Raw genomic sequence first — 15,800 nt, 5'->3', positions numbered from 1 at the left:
TTTAGAAATCAGGCTTCAGCTGGTTCCAGTCCTGACCCACATTCTATAGGCTGTATCTCCCTAACTATAGCAGCCAATGCTTTGATCTTGGTATTACTCTAATCCTTACATTATCAGCTGCTTTCAGACAAGATATGAAAGAAGTCCTGCCTCCATCAGCTGCCTGTGATCTCAGCAGCATGGAGGAGGAGAGGAGGGCTTTTGGAGAGCTGACAGGTTGCAGGAAGGAGAGAAAAAACATCCTCTCTCATGATCTCAGGAGGAGGTTAAAATGAACTTCTGTACATGTTACCTATCCCCCTCTTTTCCATACTTTCTCTCTAACTGTCACATATGGGGATCTTTTGTTTTAAGAAAGGAGTGAGAAGATGGACTCTCGCCCATCTAATTATCCTTCTGCGTTAAATTAGGCAATTTATTGATGCCATGACCCACATGTTTACCAGTGTCTGGATCATGATGTCAAATAGTTCACACCAAACACTTCTAACCCACACACACTAGTATCAATAAAGATTCCATTTTACAGTGTTCCTCCTGCCTGTATACTATCTTTGCAACACAATATGTGGAATACTTCTCCAACTATACATGTTACATTAAGGGTCCATTCACACGTCCGTTTTTTATTTCCTGATCTGTTCAGTTTTTTGCGGAACAGATCTGGACCAGATCTGGACCCATTCATTTTCAATGGGTCCTGGAAAAAAACGGACAGCACAATGTGTGCTGTCCGTTTCCGTTGTTCCGTTCCGCATGTCCGTTTAAATATAAAACATGTCATATTCTTTTCCGCAAAATTCGGATCCTGGTACAATACAAAGTCAATGGATCCGCAAAAAACGGAAGACATTCGGATGTCATTACGTATGTCATCCGTTTTATGCGGATTCCGTTCCTGGAAATTACATTTTAATTATTATTTTTTTTTTTTTCAAAGAAATCCAAACAACTTTATTTGCTTATTGAAATTTACACATGTTTCCGTTTTTTGCGGATCCGCAAAAAAACGGATGACATACGGAAACATTTTCAGGAACAACGGATCCGCAAAAAACGGACCGAAAATCGGGATATAGAAAAATACTGACGTGTTAATGTAGCCTAATGGCGACAACAATTATCACTAGAGAAGAATCTAATACTGTATGTTAGCCCTCACACTCTTATGTCAGAAAAATAAAAACGGGTCTTAGAATGCAGCGACACAAAAACTGATTATTTTGTAAATACAAGTGTTTTTATTATGCAAGGAGTATAACATAATAAAAACTACATAGATTTGCAATCATCATAATCGTACTGACTCATAGAATAAAGTTATCATATTACTTATACCACACAGTGAAAGCCAACAAAATACTGTAAAAATGGCTGTTTTTTTATCTTTCCCCCTAAAAATACAATAATAAAAGTTATTTATTACACTATATTTACCCCAAAATGGTTCCTAAGAAAGTATAATTTGTACTGCTAAATTAAAGGTCTAAAATTATTAAACTGAAGAAAAAATAAAAAAAAGTTATGACCGCTGAAAGATAGAAGGGGAAAATGTTACTGCTCCTTAAAGGGGTTGTCTCATCTCAGACAATGGAGGCATATCAATAGGAAATGCCCCCATTGTCTTATAGGTGCAAGTGCCACCACTGGGACCCCCACCTATTTTAGAAACGGAGCCCCGCAAAGTGGTAGCTGGAGGACTCCGGTCCAGCCACCACCAAGTGCTCTACCCATAGAAGTGAATGGGAGAGCACCGCTATTAACCAGCCACCGCTCCCATTCACTTCTATGGGCCCGACGGAAATAGCTGAGCCAGTGCTCGGCTATTTTCGGCGGCCCCATAGAAAATGAATGAAGGGCGGTGCACCCTCCACCACTTTTTAGGCTCTGTTCTTGATATAGGTGCGAGTCCCAGCGATATGCCCCCATTGTCTGAAATGAGAATAACCCTTTAAGGCTAAAAGTAGTGTCACTAAAGCGTTAAAATGTACTTCAGTCACCAGGAGTTCTGTACCAACTAGATTTACTTTAGACATAAATTCACAATGTACATTAAAAAGTGACATTTTTGGGAGGGTTTTTCCATTTTTAATGTGACTGTTGGAGGGTTATGATCAAAATCAAATCACGGAAAAAAAATATATAACATCCTGCACGATATGATAATGAATGTTGCGGATGTACATGGCTACATTTATACAATCACAGAAAATAATGCACTATAATAATAGAGGAAAGCATAACATATGGACTAAGCCCTCACTCATTTTATCAATAGAGTGAGGGCTTAGTCCATATGTTATGATTGCATCTATTATTATAGTGCATTATTTTCTGTGATTGTTATGATCAAAATCCCAAATAATCCTTTAAAGTCTGAACTCAGAGGATTTCTACTTTGACAGCAGATAAACAGCTGCAGGCATTTCTTAAAGGGAGTCTGTCACCAGATTGTGACCTTATAGACCGCTTACATAGCGCTCTAGCATAGCAGTCTATGATTCTAATGGTACCTTTGATGTTTTCTTGTGAAGTTCCCCCAAGGCAAAAACTGACTTTTATTCATATGTAAATTAGGGCTCGCAAGTGCCCAGGGGCGGCGTTCACCTCGCTGGTGCCCAGGCTGTTCTGCCTCCTTTCGTCATATCCCCGCCCCAGCCTCTTCCTCTGCCCGCCCCGCTCTTCCTTTGCGTCCTCCTTCTCTGCAGCGAGATACCGCGCCTGCGCTATCCATAGCTTTGCCGGGGCATGTGCACTGCGATGCCCATTGTGGGCACGGCATTGCAGTAGCTACTGCGCATGCCCCGGCCAAGCAATGGAGAGCGCAGGTGCGGGATCTCGCTGCAGAGAACTTAAGGAGGACGCAAAGGAAGAGCGGGGCGGGCACAGGAAGAGGCTGGGGCGGGGATATGATAAAAAGAGGCAGAACAGCCTGGGCACCAACGAGGTGAACGCCACCCTGGGCACTTGCGAGCCCTAATTTACAAATGAATAAAAGTCAGTTTTTAGCTTGAGGGAACTTCACAGGAAAACATCAGAGGTACCATTAGAATCATAGACTGCTATGCCAGAGCGCTATGTAAGCGGTCTAGAAGGTCAAAATCTAGTGATAGACTCCCTTTAAAGATAAAAAGCTAATCTTGCTCCAAATTGATTCTTAGAAATCAATGTTAAGTTACTGAATCTTTCATATGAGAGATCTTATATTTGCTGTCCAAAAACTGGTGACTGCTTCCACTAGCTGCCTATAAGTGTCTCCCTACTGAGAACCACACCACGGTAAATGGTGTTCTTTATTTCCCCGTTACCCCAACTGCAGGAAATAGCACTCCACTATGTTTCGTCTTATACCATGTTGTATATCTAGTTGTTTCTAGGGATGTATCCTGATGAACATTTTGTTGAAAAACCAGTGAAAAAAGCAATGGCCAAATTCAGGAAGAACCTTGAAGACATCACCAGCTTCATCCTTGATCGCAACAAGAATAAGAAGCTGCCGTATTATTATCTGTCTCCAGACAAGATCCCTAACAGTGTCGCTGTGTAAGTTTAGTGAAGATACTTGCTGGATCGGCAGTGTCCTACACATGATTGTGTCACTGGGACTTGGACTTAAACCGTTATCTGACCAATTGCAGAAAGCTTTATTTGCAGGACTTATGCTTCATGTGCTGCATATTGACCAAACTGCGTTCATGTTTTATGCTATACAAATAACTCACTGCCTTAAAGGCGTGTTCCGGGATTTTCTTTTTAAATTGCCCCCTCCCCTCACCTGCTTGGGGACAAATCACCACTAAGGCCTGTCATTGGCTACATTAGTGCATGTGACCCTTGTCCATGCAGGAAGTTTTCAGGTGAGAACCAAAAGTCTATTAAAGACCTCCTGGATGCCACGGAGCCCATATGGAGAAGTGGAGAACATGTAGGTATAGGCCTCTTCACAGGATCTGCTGGGTGTGTATGTGGGGGTGTTAAAAATAAGCCTGGACAACCCCTTTAAAGGGGTTCTCCAAGAATTAGTTAAATGGCTGCAAGTAACCCATCCTAGAATATAAATAGGACAGGTTCCATCCACTTGCAGAGCTGCCTGGATGGGGTGACGTTGTGGTGACACCTCACTACGCACCCCCTTCACTTTACATTGCTGAGCTTCCCATCATATGATTACAATCTATTGTAGAGCAGAGGTCCTGCTCTGCAATAGGTAGCAGTCGACCGATCGTGCTTGAGATATGCTGCCAGACTGAACAGCCTGACAGCACATCTGACTGTAAGGGCTCTTGCACACGACCGTATGTATTATTGCGGTCCTCAAAAAACGGATCTGCAAAAACAGTTGGCCCTTCATAGAACAGTACTATCCTTGTCGGTAATGCGGACAATAATAGGACATGTTCTACATTTTTGCGGAACGGAAATATGGACATGCAGAAACGGAATGCACACGGAGTAACTTCCGTTTTTTTAGCGGACCCATCGAAGTGAATCGTTCCGCATACGGTCCGCAAAAAAACCCCAGGATGGACACGGAAAGAAAATACGTTCCTCTGCATGAGCCCTAAAGAGACCTCAACAGCGGAGCACAGTTTAATGAGGCCCGTCCGCCCCCTTACCCCTCCTAAGCAGTTGTAGAAATGGAGGCAACCCCTCCTAGTCACATCCTAATATGGGTTGCCGAAGGCCATCCTGATACATTCTTAGAGAACCCCATTAACTCCTGTGATTGGTCCTGAGAGGGTGAAGTTCACACACCAGTAGATGGTCCACAAACAGTGGGGCCCTAGAGGTCCGTCAGAATGGAGCAGCCAACGCGTCAAAACACTCCAGTATCCATTTAATGTATATGCTTTTTTTGCTAGGCTCTGCAGGATAGAAAAGTGTAGTATACTATGCATTTACAGCCTTTTTTCCCCAGCGTATACTGTATGTTATATGTGGTGCAAAAACAGCTCCTAAGGCTGATGCCAGTATATGGAAACTGCCACAGTTCTACTGTTCACAACCAAATCCAGCACTGAATAAACTGTTTTGCTGGAAAATCATCATATTGTGACTGAATGTGAAGAAAATATATAGAAAAATCGGGGCACACTCCTTGTAAATGCTCAATCCGAAAAAATGTATTATCAAGCACAAGTGCCAGGTCAAATAGCATAAAATCTATTCTTTTTCAGTAAAAAGAGATAAAGGATAACTCCAAAATCACGTTTGCTCAAGATCAGTAGTACATATAACATAAGCTTACTCTTATTTACTAATACTGAAAAAGATTGCACTTTTGCATTATATAGACTACATTTGTCCCAAATGTAGTATAGTGACTGAGTTATTCTATAAAATATATCTATATGGCTGCTATTGCTCCACATCTCTATGTCCACCGCGCTGAGGTGGTCGCACATGCTTAGTTCCATCCTTCAACTGCGACTAGCTTTGCTAGAAATAGATTGTCATGTACTATATGATATCTGATTATTATTATTTTTTTTACATTACATAAGAGTTAAAAAGCATATCAGCAATATTTTGAAATATAAGTTAAACCAATGACTAAGGAGATGACAGATGGCACAGAGTAAGATTTCATGCCACCACAGCCCTCGTTTGTTCACCCAGTCTTTCATTATGAGACCTCTCCATTTTATCACCTCCTCACTTTGTACGAGGCAAGCACGTTGATGTTTGGGCTGAAGTCTCTAAAGCTCAAGGATTATGCTCAGAAATAGACTATATGCGGTATAACCAGAGTATAATATGGCGCCTCTACAAGTGCATGGACCTCTACTGCATCTATGTACGACTATCCGACAAAAATGCAGCATTCTCCATCAGATTCCATATGATAAAAGAGATGTTCTCTAGAAGAATAACTGACAGAGCATGATATGGCTATCAAAAAGTTATGAAAGTTTGGCGCACAACCTGCTTGGGCAAAACTTTTCCAAAAATTTGGCGGAGTCTCCTTGCTGGTGTAGAGTTCAGTTCTGGCGCACAGACACAAAATTATTAAGAGACATGACACCCTTAATATGGTTTATCTGACACCAGTAAGGGGGATAGGTGATATGACGGTCTTAATAACTGTCCCCCTATGTGTATTATTTTACTGCTTCATATTGTAACTTACACATCTAAAAAAAAAAAAATAATGAAAATTGCTTACCACGTGCTCCTTTACTGCCATCTGGTGGTATATTGGATTTTTGCAATGCAATAAACATAACTGTAGTTTAAAAATTATTTATTCCTCACCCTTAAGCTTTTTGTCGTCATTTTATTAATAAAGTCATCATGAGAATATGCTTTGTTTATCTCTTTATCATTTTTCTTTTGGTCCCAGCACTAAGGGGGTTCATTTATTATTAGATATGCACCAATTTTTGGCGTCTATCTGTCGCAAGATTCGGTCACAAAGGGGATTTACGGACAAATCTGCAACATTTTCCAGCTCACACCAGGTCTAAAAAAGGGGCTGCAACATAGACGGGGAAGAGAGGACAGGCCATCCCGTCTCATTTATCATTTTCTACCCCTGTTTTAGACGTAGAAAATTGTCTAAATCTACGCCAGCATGGGAGCTTGCGCAGATTTAGGCCGGAGGTAGATGTGCCTATGTTATGTAGAGGCTAGGGGTATTAAGATCGTCGACTAAAACGCTGGTCTTAATAAATGACCCCATAAGTAATTAAGGGGAGATTTATCATCTCCCTTTTGTTAGAAAGGTGGCTTTAAAAACTTGCGGTCCCCAATGCACGGGCACTATCCGTGCGGCTGCCACAGACGGATCCAGACCCATTCAACTTGAATGAGTCTGTGATCCGTCCACACCACAAAAAAATATGTTCTATTTTTTCTTTTTTGCGGTGCGGAGGTATGGAGAGAACTCCATAGTGCGTCCGTGGGGTTCCGTGCCTCCGTTCCTCACCGCTTCTTCCGGATTGCACATGGTGTGCACACGGCCAGTGCCCGCATATTGCGGACCTACTGTCTGCGGGCCGCAATACGGACACGGCTGGGCGAGTGCCACGTGCATGAGGCCTTAAAAGTGATCCATAAAAAGAGAAGACAATTTAAGGGTCCAGGATCTACAAGGCCGTGTACTGGAGTCAGTCAGCAAGATGTTGTGCATGTTTATGGCAGAGAAAAACCTTACTGCTGTGAGAGGGAATATAACTAGCGCACCCTTCCACACGTTGAGACGGTTTGGCCAGCTGTAACTAAATCTTCCCCCTCAGTGGGGAACGGCAGAAGCTTATCAACAATGTTATTGCTTGCCTAAGGTTCTGCAGAGTGAGAGACTTTAAAGAGACAGAGGGAAGGAGCACTACGATGCCCATCATTGCTTCTGTCCATTCATATTGGGGAAGATTTGCACTATTATATGCCTTCGAACTGTGCCTTTTTATCGTCAGATCTACTGCTACTCCTGTTCTGCATTTTTGTAAAGACAGACTTATTTACTAATATTACATTTATACATTACATTTATATATCTCAGTTAGTACCATAGAATACCCCTTCCCTAAATGTCTGTGCTGAGAAGTCCCTCCTCTACCTGTCCACATCTCTCTACTGCTCCCAGGTAGTGTTGATCGTGAATATTCTAATCGCAAATTTTTTATCGCGAATATCGGCACTTCGAGAATTCGTGAAGATGTAGAATACAGTGCTATATCTTCATAATCGTGAATATTCTAGATTTTTTTTCATCAGTACCCTCACTGCTTATTGCTTGTGGGCCAATGAGAAGGCAGGAATAGCTTTGTCAGAGCTTAGCAACATCCCTAACAACCAATAGGAAAGTTGCCTTCCCCTTACTATATAAGAAACTCCCCAGCAGCCATTTTCTGCTGTTTTTTTGCAGTCATGAGAGAGAGCAGTGTCATTGCTATGTTCTGTGCTTTGCTGAGTCATTTGGATCCTTATTTAATTACATTCTACACTCTCACATACACACACTGTCATACATGTTAGTTAGTTAGCTCATATACCTGTATATATAATACATATAGTTAGTGGGAGATAGTCAGTGTAGATTAGATAGTGATATAGTGTAGCTGATAGGTTCCAGTGCAGGGTGTTAGGTAGTGTGATAGGAATTACTGTGCTGTGACAGGGATTAGTGTCTTTGTCTTTCATCTTTGAAAAATAAAATAAAAAGTAATTTGCTGTCTGTTTTTCTGTGCTGTGATAGGGATTACTGTGCTGTGATAGGAATTACTGTTCTGTGATAGGAATTACTGTGCTGTGATAGGAATTACTGTTCTGTGATAGGAATTACTGATCTGTGATAGGAATTACTGTGCTGTGATAGGGATTAGTGTCTTTGTCTTTCGTCTTTGAAAAAAAAAAGTAAAAAAATGTAGCAAAAGTGAGCCACGCCTGTATTGTGCATGCAATACGAGCATATTACATTGCCGATTTTCGCAATCAAGAAAATAATGACTGGAAAATCAGATAATGAATTCTAGAATTTGCAAATTTATGGCAAGTATTAGGCCAAAAATTTGCAAAATATTGAGAAAACGAATATTGCCTATGCTGCTCCCAGGCTTATGTGAACAGGTTCATCTTTGTATCACTTCCATTCTGCTGACAGGACAATTCCCACCTCTCCCCTGCAGGAACAGCATCAGACGTCACTGGGCCCGGCTTTTCATCATTCTCCAGAGACTTTCCTCTCCTAGATTCTTCCCTACCTATTGGTTATAAGGATTGTCAGATCCAAAAAATGTTTAGTTATGACCGGGAAACTGACATAAAGAAAAAAAGGGCCCTCACTTATTCACTGCCACTCTGTTCCAATGCCAACACTCCAGCCCCCTTGTTGCCCCCATCCTAACAATGGCCTCAAATGGAAGTCAATGGGTTAACAAAAAACAGATACAACACAGATGTCACATGGATGTCACAAAATACATACAGTCTCATGAACAGGGGCAGATTGGCCATAGATCTTTACGGGAAATTTCCCGGTGGGCTGATGCCCAAGGGGCCGCCTGGGCCCTCTTCATGCCAGCCAGTGTAAGTTTTGGGGGATGTATTTTGTGCTTCTGTCGGCAGTATTTTGTGATGGAATATTTGGCTCTGTTTGGGTTGTATAATGTGCCACAGCATGGTATTGCTGGCCCTGCCTGCTATCAATGTGGACATGACTACAAAACGGGGCCACTTTTAGTATTTTTTCCAGGGCCACTTTAAGTTCCCAGTCCGCCCCTGCTCGTGAATGCCCACTTAGTCTCAGCTACTGAAAGGAAAATTACTGTCTGGATGCCCCCTTGATATTGCAGTCCCTCTAGCAGGTAATATGGCCGCTACAGTGGTAGTTCCACCGCTGGGCATTGAGATCCTTTCAAATAGTTGATCGGCTGGGGTTCTGGATGTGGGTCCCCCACTAATCAGATATTGATGATCTATACTGAAGATAGGTAATTAATATTTATTTCCTGGAAAACCCCCATTATGTAACAATATTGTCAGGCAGATCTGTGGTGTAGAAATATGAACTGCAATGACGGAAGATCAGGAGATTTCACACTGAATCACAGCACACAGAAAAGAAGACAAAGACACGGTGAATTAAAGTAAAATAATTATTTTATTCCTATCTGTTATTAAATTTGGACTAATTAACCATCCAGTACTCTTTATAGAATTTACTGCGTAAGAAGATATGAACCAGAGGAAGGCAAAACATAACCCCCTGTGGGGGAAAAAATTCCTTCCTGACCCCATCAACTGGCGATCGGCTACTCCCTGGTTCTCTGCAGTGTCAGCACTGGATGGGGCCCTGTCACCCCTTATATGTAATATTATTCTAAACCTAATATATATTTCTATCTTATCTCTATATTTATCTTAGTTACGGGTTATTTCTAACTAAGGCTGAATTCACATGTCCGTGGAACACGGTCCGTGAGATACCGGACTGGCATCCTGCTTAGTGAAGGAGCGCACAGCGTCATTGGTTGCTATGACGTCGTGCGCTTCGTGCCACCGCTGCTGTACAGTAATACACTCGTATAGATCATACTAGTGTATTACTGTACTGCGGCGGCGGCACAAAGCGCACAACGTCATAGCAACCAATGACGCTGTGCGCTCCTTCACTAAGCAGGATGCCAGTCCGGTATCTCACGGACCGTGTTCCACGGACATGTGAATTCAGCCTCATACTGACCTTACATCTTATAATATATATGTAATAACTTATATCTTATACCCCTTAATCTTACCCTTTACAACCCCTTATAGCTAAATTACTCTGTAACGGGTCATAGACATAAAAAGCAACTGATGGGCGACTGATGGATGACTTATTAGTCACTCACTCATGTTATTGGGCCGATAACATTATAAACTCAAATAACCCGGCACAGACGAGGAATATCGGATATCATTATAACCCCCCTGTGCTCTTCTGTAAGGTCTGATTGGCCCCTATAAGCCTGACAGCATCAATGATATCCAACACATAATGAAGCATGGCGGATCATGTTGTCAGACTGATTGTCAGCAGTGGAGGGAATGTTAGATTGTAAAACATTCAGAATCCTGTGTTTAGGTGACAACTTATGTCTATGGCCATTTTTACCTAGTGCTTAACTTCTATCTTATCTCTAACTTATTTTCTATTATACTTATCTTATATCTTACATAACTTATCTCTATATTAGATATCAGGTCCTGTCACACTGGCAGATATTCTGTCCGGTAAAGATCGGTTACACCATGGTGTTTGGCGCTCATTACCTACATTTATATGCAGCAATGATCATTAGTATGGGGATAAATGATCGGTAATAGGATCATTCATCCCCATACAGTGTCCATTTGTCGGCAGCATATGCCGTGTACACAGGGTGATGTGCTGCCAACAAACGATCATTTCTAATGCCACATAAACGATCTGATCACCGATGAGCGAGGATTTTGTACACACAGCAATGATCATGAGCAGGAACAGCGGAGCTAACGCTTGTTCTTTATCATCCGTCTGTGGAACAGGACCTGATTATGGCTGCCCTTTATCTAATCTCTAATATATCTTCTATCTTTCTTATCTTTCTACCTTATCATTAAGTGACAATTCCTATCTTAAACATTTATGGCATACCTACAGACTGATCTGTGCTGTTCTCACCTCTGAGAATCTCATCTATGGAGAGAATGAGGGTCCCTTGTCCCATTAGGAGTCAATGAAGAGGTTTGGAAATACCATAAATGTGTAAGGTGGGAATACCCCTTTATCTTATACTTATACCTGATAACTATGTTATATGAAACCTATAATTATCAGTTTACTATCTCCTATATCAAATATTGCTCTTATACCTGTTGTCTAACGTATTCTTATCCTATTCCTAGCCTATAATTGTGTTAGATTTTGTAAATTTTTTATATATTTTTTCCACCTATTATATCTATACAATGACTATTTGTAACCGCAGTTTTTCAAAACTTTTAGGGGGTCATTTACCAACTGATATATGCCAGTTTTCTGGTGTCTGTTGCAGATTGCAGGGCAAAGCTCAGCACTCAGACCCCACCGATCAATATGTCGCTATGACAATTCAAAAGTTTTGAAAAAGTGCAGGTACACCTTATATCTAACTTACTCATCTAACTTATTTTTTATGTTTTATGTCAAACTTAACTATCTTCCACTTGTCTCACAATCTAGTTTATATCTAAGCTGTTCAGACCTCCTTTATCTACTTCCCCCCTGTCTTACCCTCTATGCTATAGCTAACTTATTCCTATCTTTTATAATCCTTATTCCTTACCCCTATTATATGTCTAATATTTAGATGCCTTATTCCTTACCCTTATTATATGTCTAATATTTAGATGAGACACGTCCCGACCATCTCCCGGCCAGGAAACAGCAGAGCGATCTGGTGGTCGCTGTTTCAGTAGCTCCCATTGCGGTGCATGAGAGCTACGGAAACAACATAGCACAGGAAGCTCAGAAACACCATACCTTGCTGTGCTATGCTGTTTCCGTAGCTCTCATGCACCGCAATGGGAGCTACTGAAACAGCGACCACCAGATCGCTCTGCTGTTTCCCGGCATTCACATGTCTGTATGTATTCTGTGGTCCGCCAAATACGGATGACTTCCATGTTAAATCAGGTTTTTTTTTAGGACTCATTGACTTCACTGGGTAAGTGGTCCACATCTGTGGCCAAATATAGGACATATTCTATCCTCTGTGGAATGGACATACAGATTTGGATAATCATTCAATAGGATTTTTAAACTACACTTAGTCTAAATAATAAAAAAAAGCCTATAATACTCTATATTTTTTTGGTTTTTTGTGTTTTTTTTTATTCTATTAACTATAGATATTTCTAAACTATACTTACCTATACTTACCTTACTTACCATGGCTTATTTCAAAAGAGTTTATGAAGGAGGCAATCCTGACCCTTGCACTTTCTTCCTCCTCTTCCTCCTTGCACTTTCTTCCTCCTCTTCCTCCTTGCACTTTCTTCCTCCTCTTCCTCCTTGCACTTTCTTCCTCCTCTTCCTCCTTGCACTTTCTTCCTCCTCTTCCTCCTTGCACTTTCTTCCTCCTCTTCCTCCTTACTCTTTCTTTCTCCTCCTCTTCATTCCTGCAGTACCTGCCTGTAGATCACTGCAGTGATGTCCAGTCTCCTCTTCTTCACTTGATCTTCCTCTTCCAGAGGCTCAGGGGGCAGCTTGCTCTGGTGACTATGGAGCTGGTGTTTCATCAAGGGTTTCCAAGTTGACAAAAAGAAAATCCCTCGAACAAGGCCTGGTCCGCTGCTGAAATAGGTGTTCTGACCTCTGCTGCCTCCAGTTTGTCCAGATGGAATGGTCTAGGACGATGATGAGGTTCAGTTGGCTACAAAAACAATGAAATATAAAATTAATATTAGGATTATTAGGGTCATTTATTAAGACTGGCGTTTTAGTTGCTGTTCTTAATACCTCTTGCGCTAGCACATAAGGCGCCTAAGTTACGTAGAGCCGATGGCCTCTACATGACTTAGGCACATCCACTGCTGGCCTAAATTTAAATTTAGATAATTTTCTACGCCTAAAACAGGCATCGATAATGATAAATGAGATGGGCCTGCCAGCCCACCCCTTCCCTGCCAACCTGGCATGAGCGGGGAAAAGTCCTCTATTAAAACTCATTGAGGTAGAGTTATCATTGTCTTTAACTTTTTTATGGCATAAAAAATCATAAATTATGATGTACCTTTCTACACTTTTCACCAATTCTGAAATATAGTGATAATAGTGGGTAAGGCTAACTAAGGCGACCATAGCCTCTCCTGGCCCGACAAATACACTATTGATTCCATGGAAAATACGCCCTGGATGGAACAGTAGCTCTGGATGGAATCGTCTTCCTAGTATTGGTGCCACCAGTAATACTCAGGCTCCAAAAACTTCAAGATTACAATGATTGTCCTCTTCCTATCAGTGCTTCTCTTATAAAGAATCAGTTCTGTAACCTGTAATAGAAAAGGTGCTGGAACAACATTTGGTTATGTACTTACCTCAGGTGTGTATGGTGGAGGCAACTCTAGGGCTTCCACAGAGACCCAGTCCATACGCTGAAAGAATCGGTGCTTTCTGATGTTACCATTCACTCCTAAGCGTCTGGCAGGATCTTTCCGAAGGAGCTAAAAATGATCAAATAAAAACCCGTAAATAGAAGAGATACAGCCAATAAACCATGCTCACAGCCATCACTGTATAAACCGTAGTACTAATACCTTGTATGACTACTGACCTTTCTAATGATGTTCTTAATGCCGGAGGATGCATCATCGATTGTCTGATGGTACGCACAATCACTGGTAACCATTTCTTTCAAGATGACACCGAAAGAATACCAGTCTACTCCGGCGTTATACTCCTTCCTAGCCAGCATCTATCAGGAGGAAGAGAGTAGATACTGAATTGGTCAACATGTTCTACAACTGAGGTCACCATGCTGAGTTATCACTATAATAATCTGGGTGATTATGTAATACACTGAGATTTGATGATCTCTAACTGTAATGGGCATATGTCGGGCCATGTGTATGATCCGTGATGACTTATACAATTACAATATGGAAAATCTCTATTCTGCTCACCTCAGGAGCTATGTAGCCGATTGTTCCAGCGTATGAAGTGGCTGTTCGGTCTCCATGCATGTTGACAAGTGCGAGACCAAAATCAGTGATCTTTACATGGCCCGTTTCAGCCACCAAGATGTTCTCGGGCTTCAGGTCTCTGTTAAATATAAAACAATTATTTGTTGGAGAGTTGATCCTACAATTAGATATTTGTGACAAATGGCTGATTTTGATGTTAGACTTTAGGGTGAACCCTGGAACAGACAATTAAAGTGTAATTACCTGTGGATGACGCCCTTTGAGTGCAGGAATTGGATTCCACAGACGAGTTCAGCGGCATAGAATCTGACAGAAAGACAAGGAACGAGTGTAACATCCTGGGATCCATAGATGATTGTCCACAGAACACACAACAAATCCTGTCAGACCCCAGTGACTAATAATGGGTCAGTCAGGCTTCTGATGAGGTTCTGGTGACTAGAATATGGCCGCAGTCTACACTATTGTTACCACAGAAAATACTAGAACCCTAAATGCACATAAAACAACACAGATATGAAGAGAGACGATCTTATATCTCATATACAGTTCTGATCAGATTTGTAGTTAATAGAAACCTTTACCTTGCACTGGGGATGTCAAGCTGGTCCTTCATCAGTAGGTAGGTGTAAAAGTCCCCGCAGCTCATGTACTCCAGGCCGAGCAGAACATGCAGCTGTTACACAGAACAGACATACAGGTATATTGCTACACATGGTACTATAGGGCAGTATAACTGTACTCTTTTTATTAGTTAAGTTCTAGTTGGTGACCATACGAGACGTTGGGGTTGAAAGAGATGCCCTCCTGTATGATCACTTGCATATGTGATTACATATAACACCTTACCACTTTACCAAATGGGTTCATAGTATGCATTTTATGGACAAAAATAGGACATGTTTTCAGAACGGACACATGGATGCAGACCACAAAATACAAACGGTTGTGTGCATGAGGCCTTAACCACTGATAAACTGACCAGGGGCGTAGACATTTCATAAGGCCCCATTGCAAAACTTAGCAAGGACCCCTTTCCCCATAGAGATCTCTGAGATTTTTTTAAATAAAAAGATAACAATTGAGCTTTTCCCTACCTACTTAACCCGGCCTCTATGTCAGAAATAAGGAAAGAGGTGCTTCATAAATATGGTGCTCATTCTAAACACCATATTTCTCAGAAATCCTGACATAAATACATTGATATTTACCTCCATACTGTTCCAAATCTCCTGTTTCCCTTCATAAAGTGTATTATAGTACAAAACTCGTTGCCTGCAAGCACCACTAAATTGGCCTATTACCCTGACATCTTGTACCCTATCGGATAAGCTGTTCTGCAGCAGCTCTGGGGCCAGAGGTCGGGCGGAATTACACAGCTCTGTACATTGTGGAGTGCACTTAGCTGGTTACTGCAAAGCTACTTCCATTGAATAGAAAGGGAACAGCACTGCAGTCACCAGCTCTACCCTCTACACAATGAACAGAGCTGTGTAGTTCCAGCAATGACTGGCACCAGAGATACTGCAGAACAGCTGATCAGCGGGGGGGGTGAGGAGTCGGACCCCCGCCAATCTGAAATTGATGGCCTATCCAGAAGATAGGCTAATGGTGTAAAAGTACTGGAAAACCTTTTAACATTGAACCCAATG

The 15,800-nt window shown here is 41.6% G+C and overlaps 2 protein-coding genes across 2 annotated transcripts in view; one reads left to right on the top strand and one right to left on the bottom strand.

Annotated features, from left to right (window-relative positions):
• ALOX5 (arachidonate 5-lipoxygenase) overlaps nucleotides 1–4,330 on the top strand; it is a 142,334-nt gene extending 138,004 nt beyond the window's left edge. The window contains exon 14 of the mRNA XM_040436555.1: nucleotides 3,368–4,330. Coding sequence (XP_040292489.1) covers nucleotides 3,368–3,547 — 180 coding nt within the window. The 3' untranslated portion in view covers nucleotides 3,548–4,330. The remainder of the gene's footprint in view (nucleotides 1–3,367) is intronic.
• Nucleotides 4,331–12,617: 8,287 nt separating this feature from the next.
• LOC121005769 (protein kinase C delta type-like) lies at nucleotides 12,618–14,811 on the bottom strand. The gene is made up of 5 exons (XM_040438534.1): nucleotides 14,733–14,811; nucleotides 14,128–14,454; nucleotides 13,779–13,919; nucleotides 13,543–13,668; nucleotides 12,618–12,878 (listed from the first exon to the last, which is right to left on the bottom strand). Exons 2-5 carry the CDS (start codon nucleotides 14,185–14,187, stop codon nucleotides 12,744–12,746), a joined length of 462 nt encoding a protein of 153 aa, XP_040294468.1. The 5' UTR covers nucleotides 14,188–14,454; nucleotides 14,733–14,811; the 3' UTR covers nucleotides 12,618–12,743.
• Nucleotides 14,812–15,800: the final 989 nt, after the last annotated feature.

Source organism: Bufo bufo, chromosome 6 (assembly GCF_905171765.1).
Source record: "Bufo bufo chromosome 6, aBufBuf1.1, whole genome shotgun sequence".
Lineage (NCBI taxonomy): Eukaryota > Metazoa > Chordata > Amphibia > Anura > Bufonidae > Bufo > Bufo bufo.
This window is presented reverse-complemented; position numbering and strand designations above follow the sequence as displayed.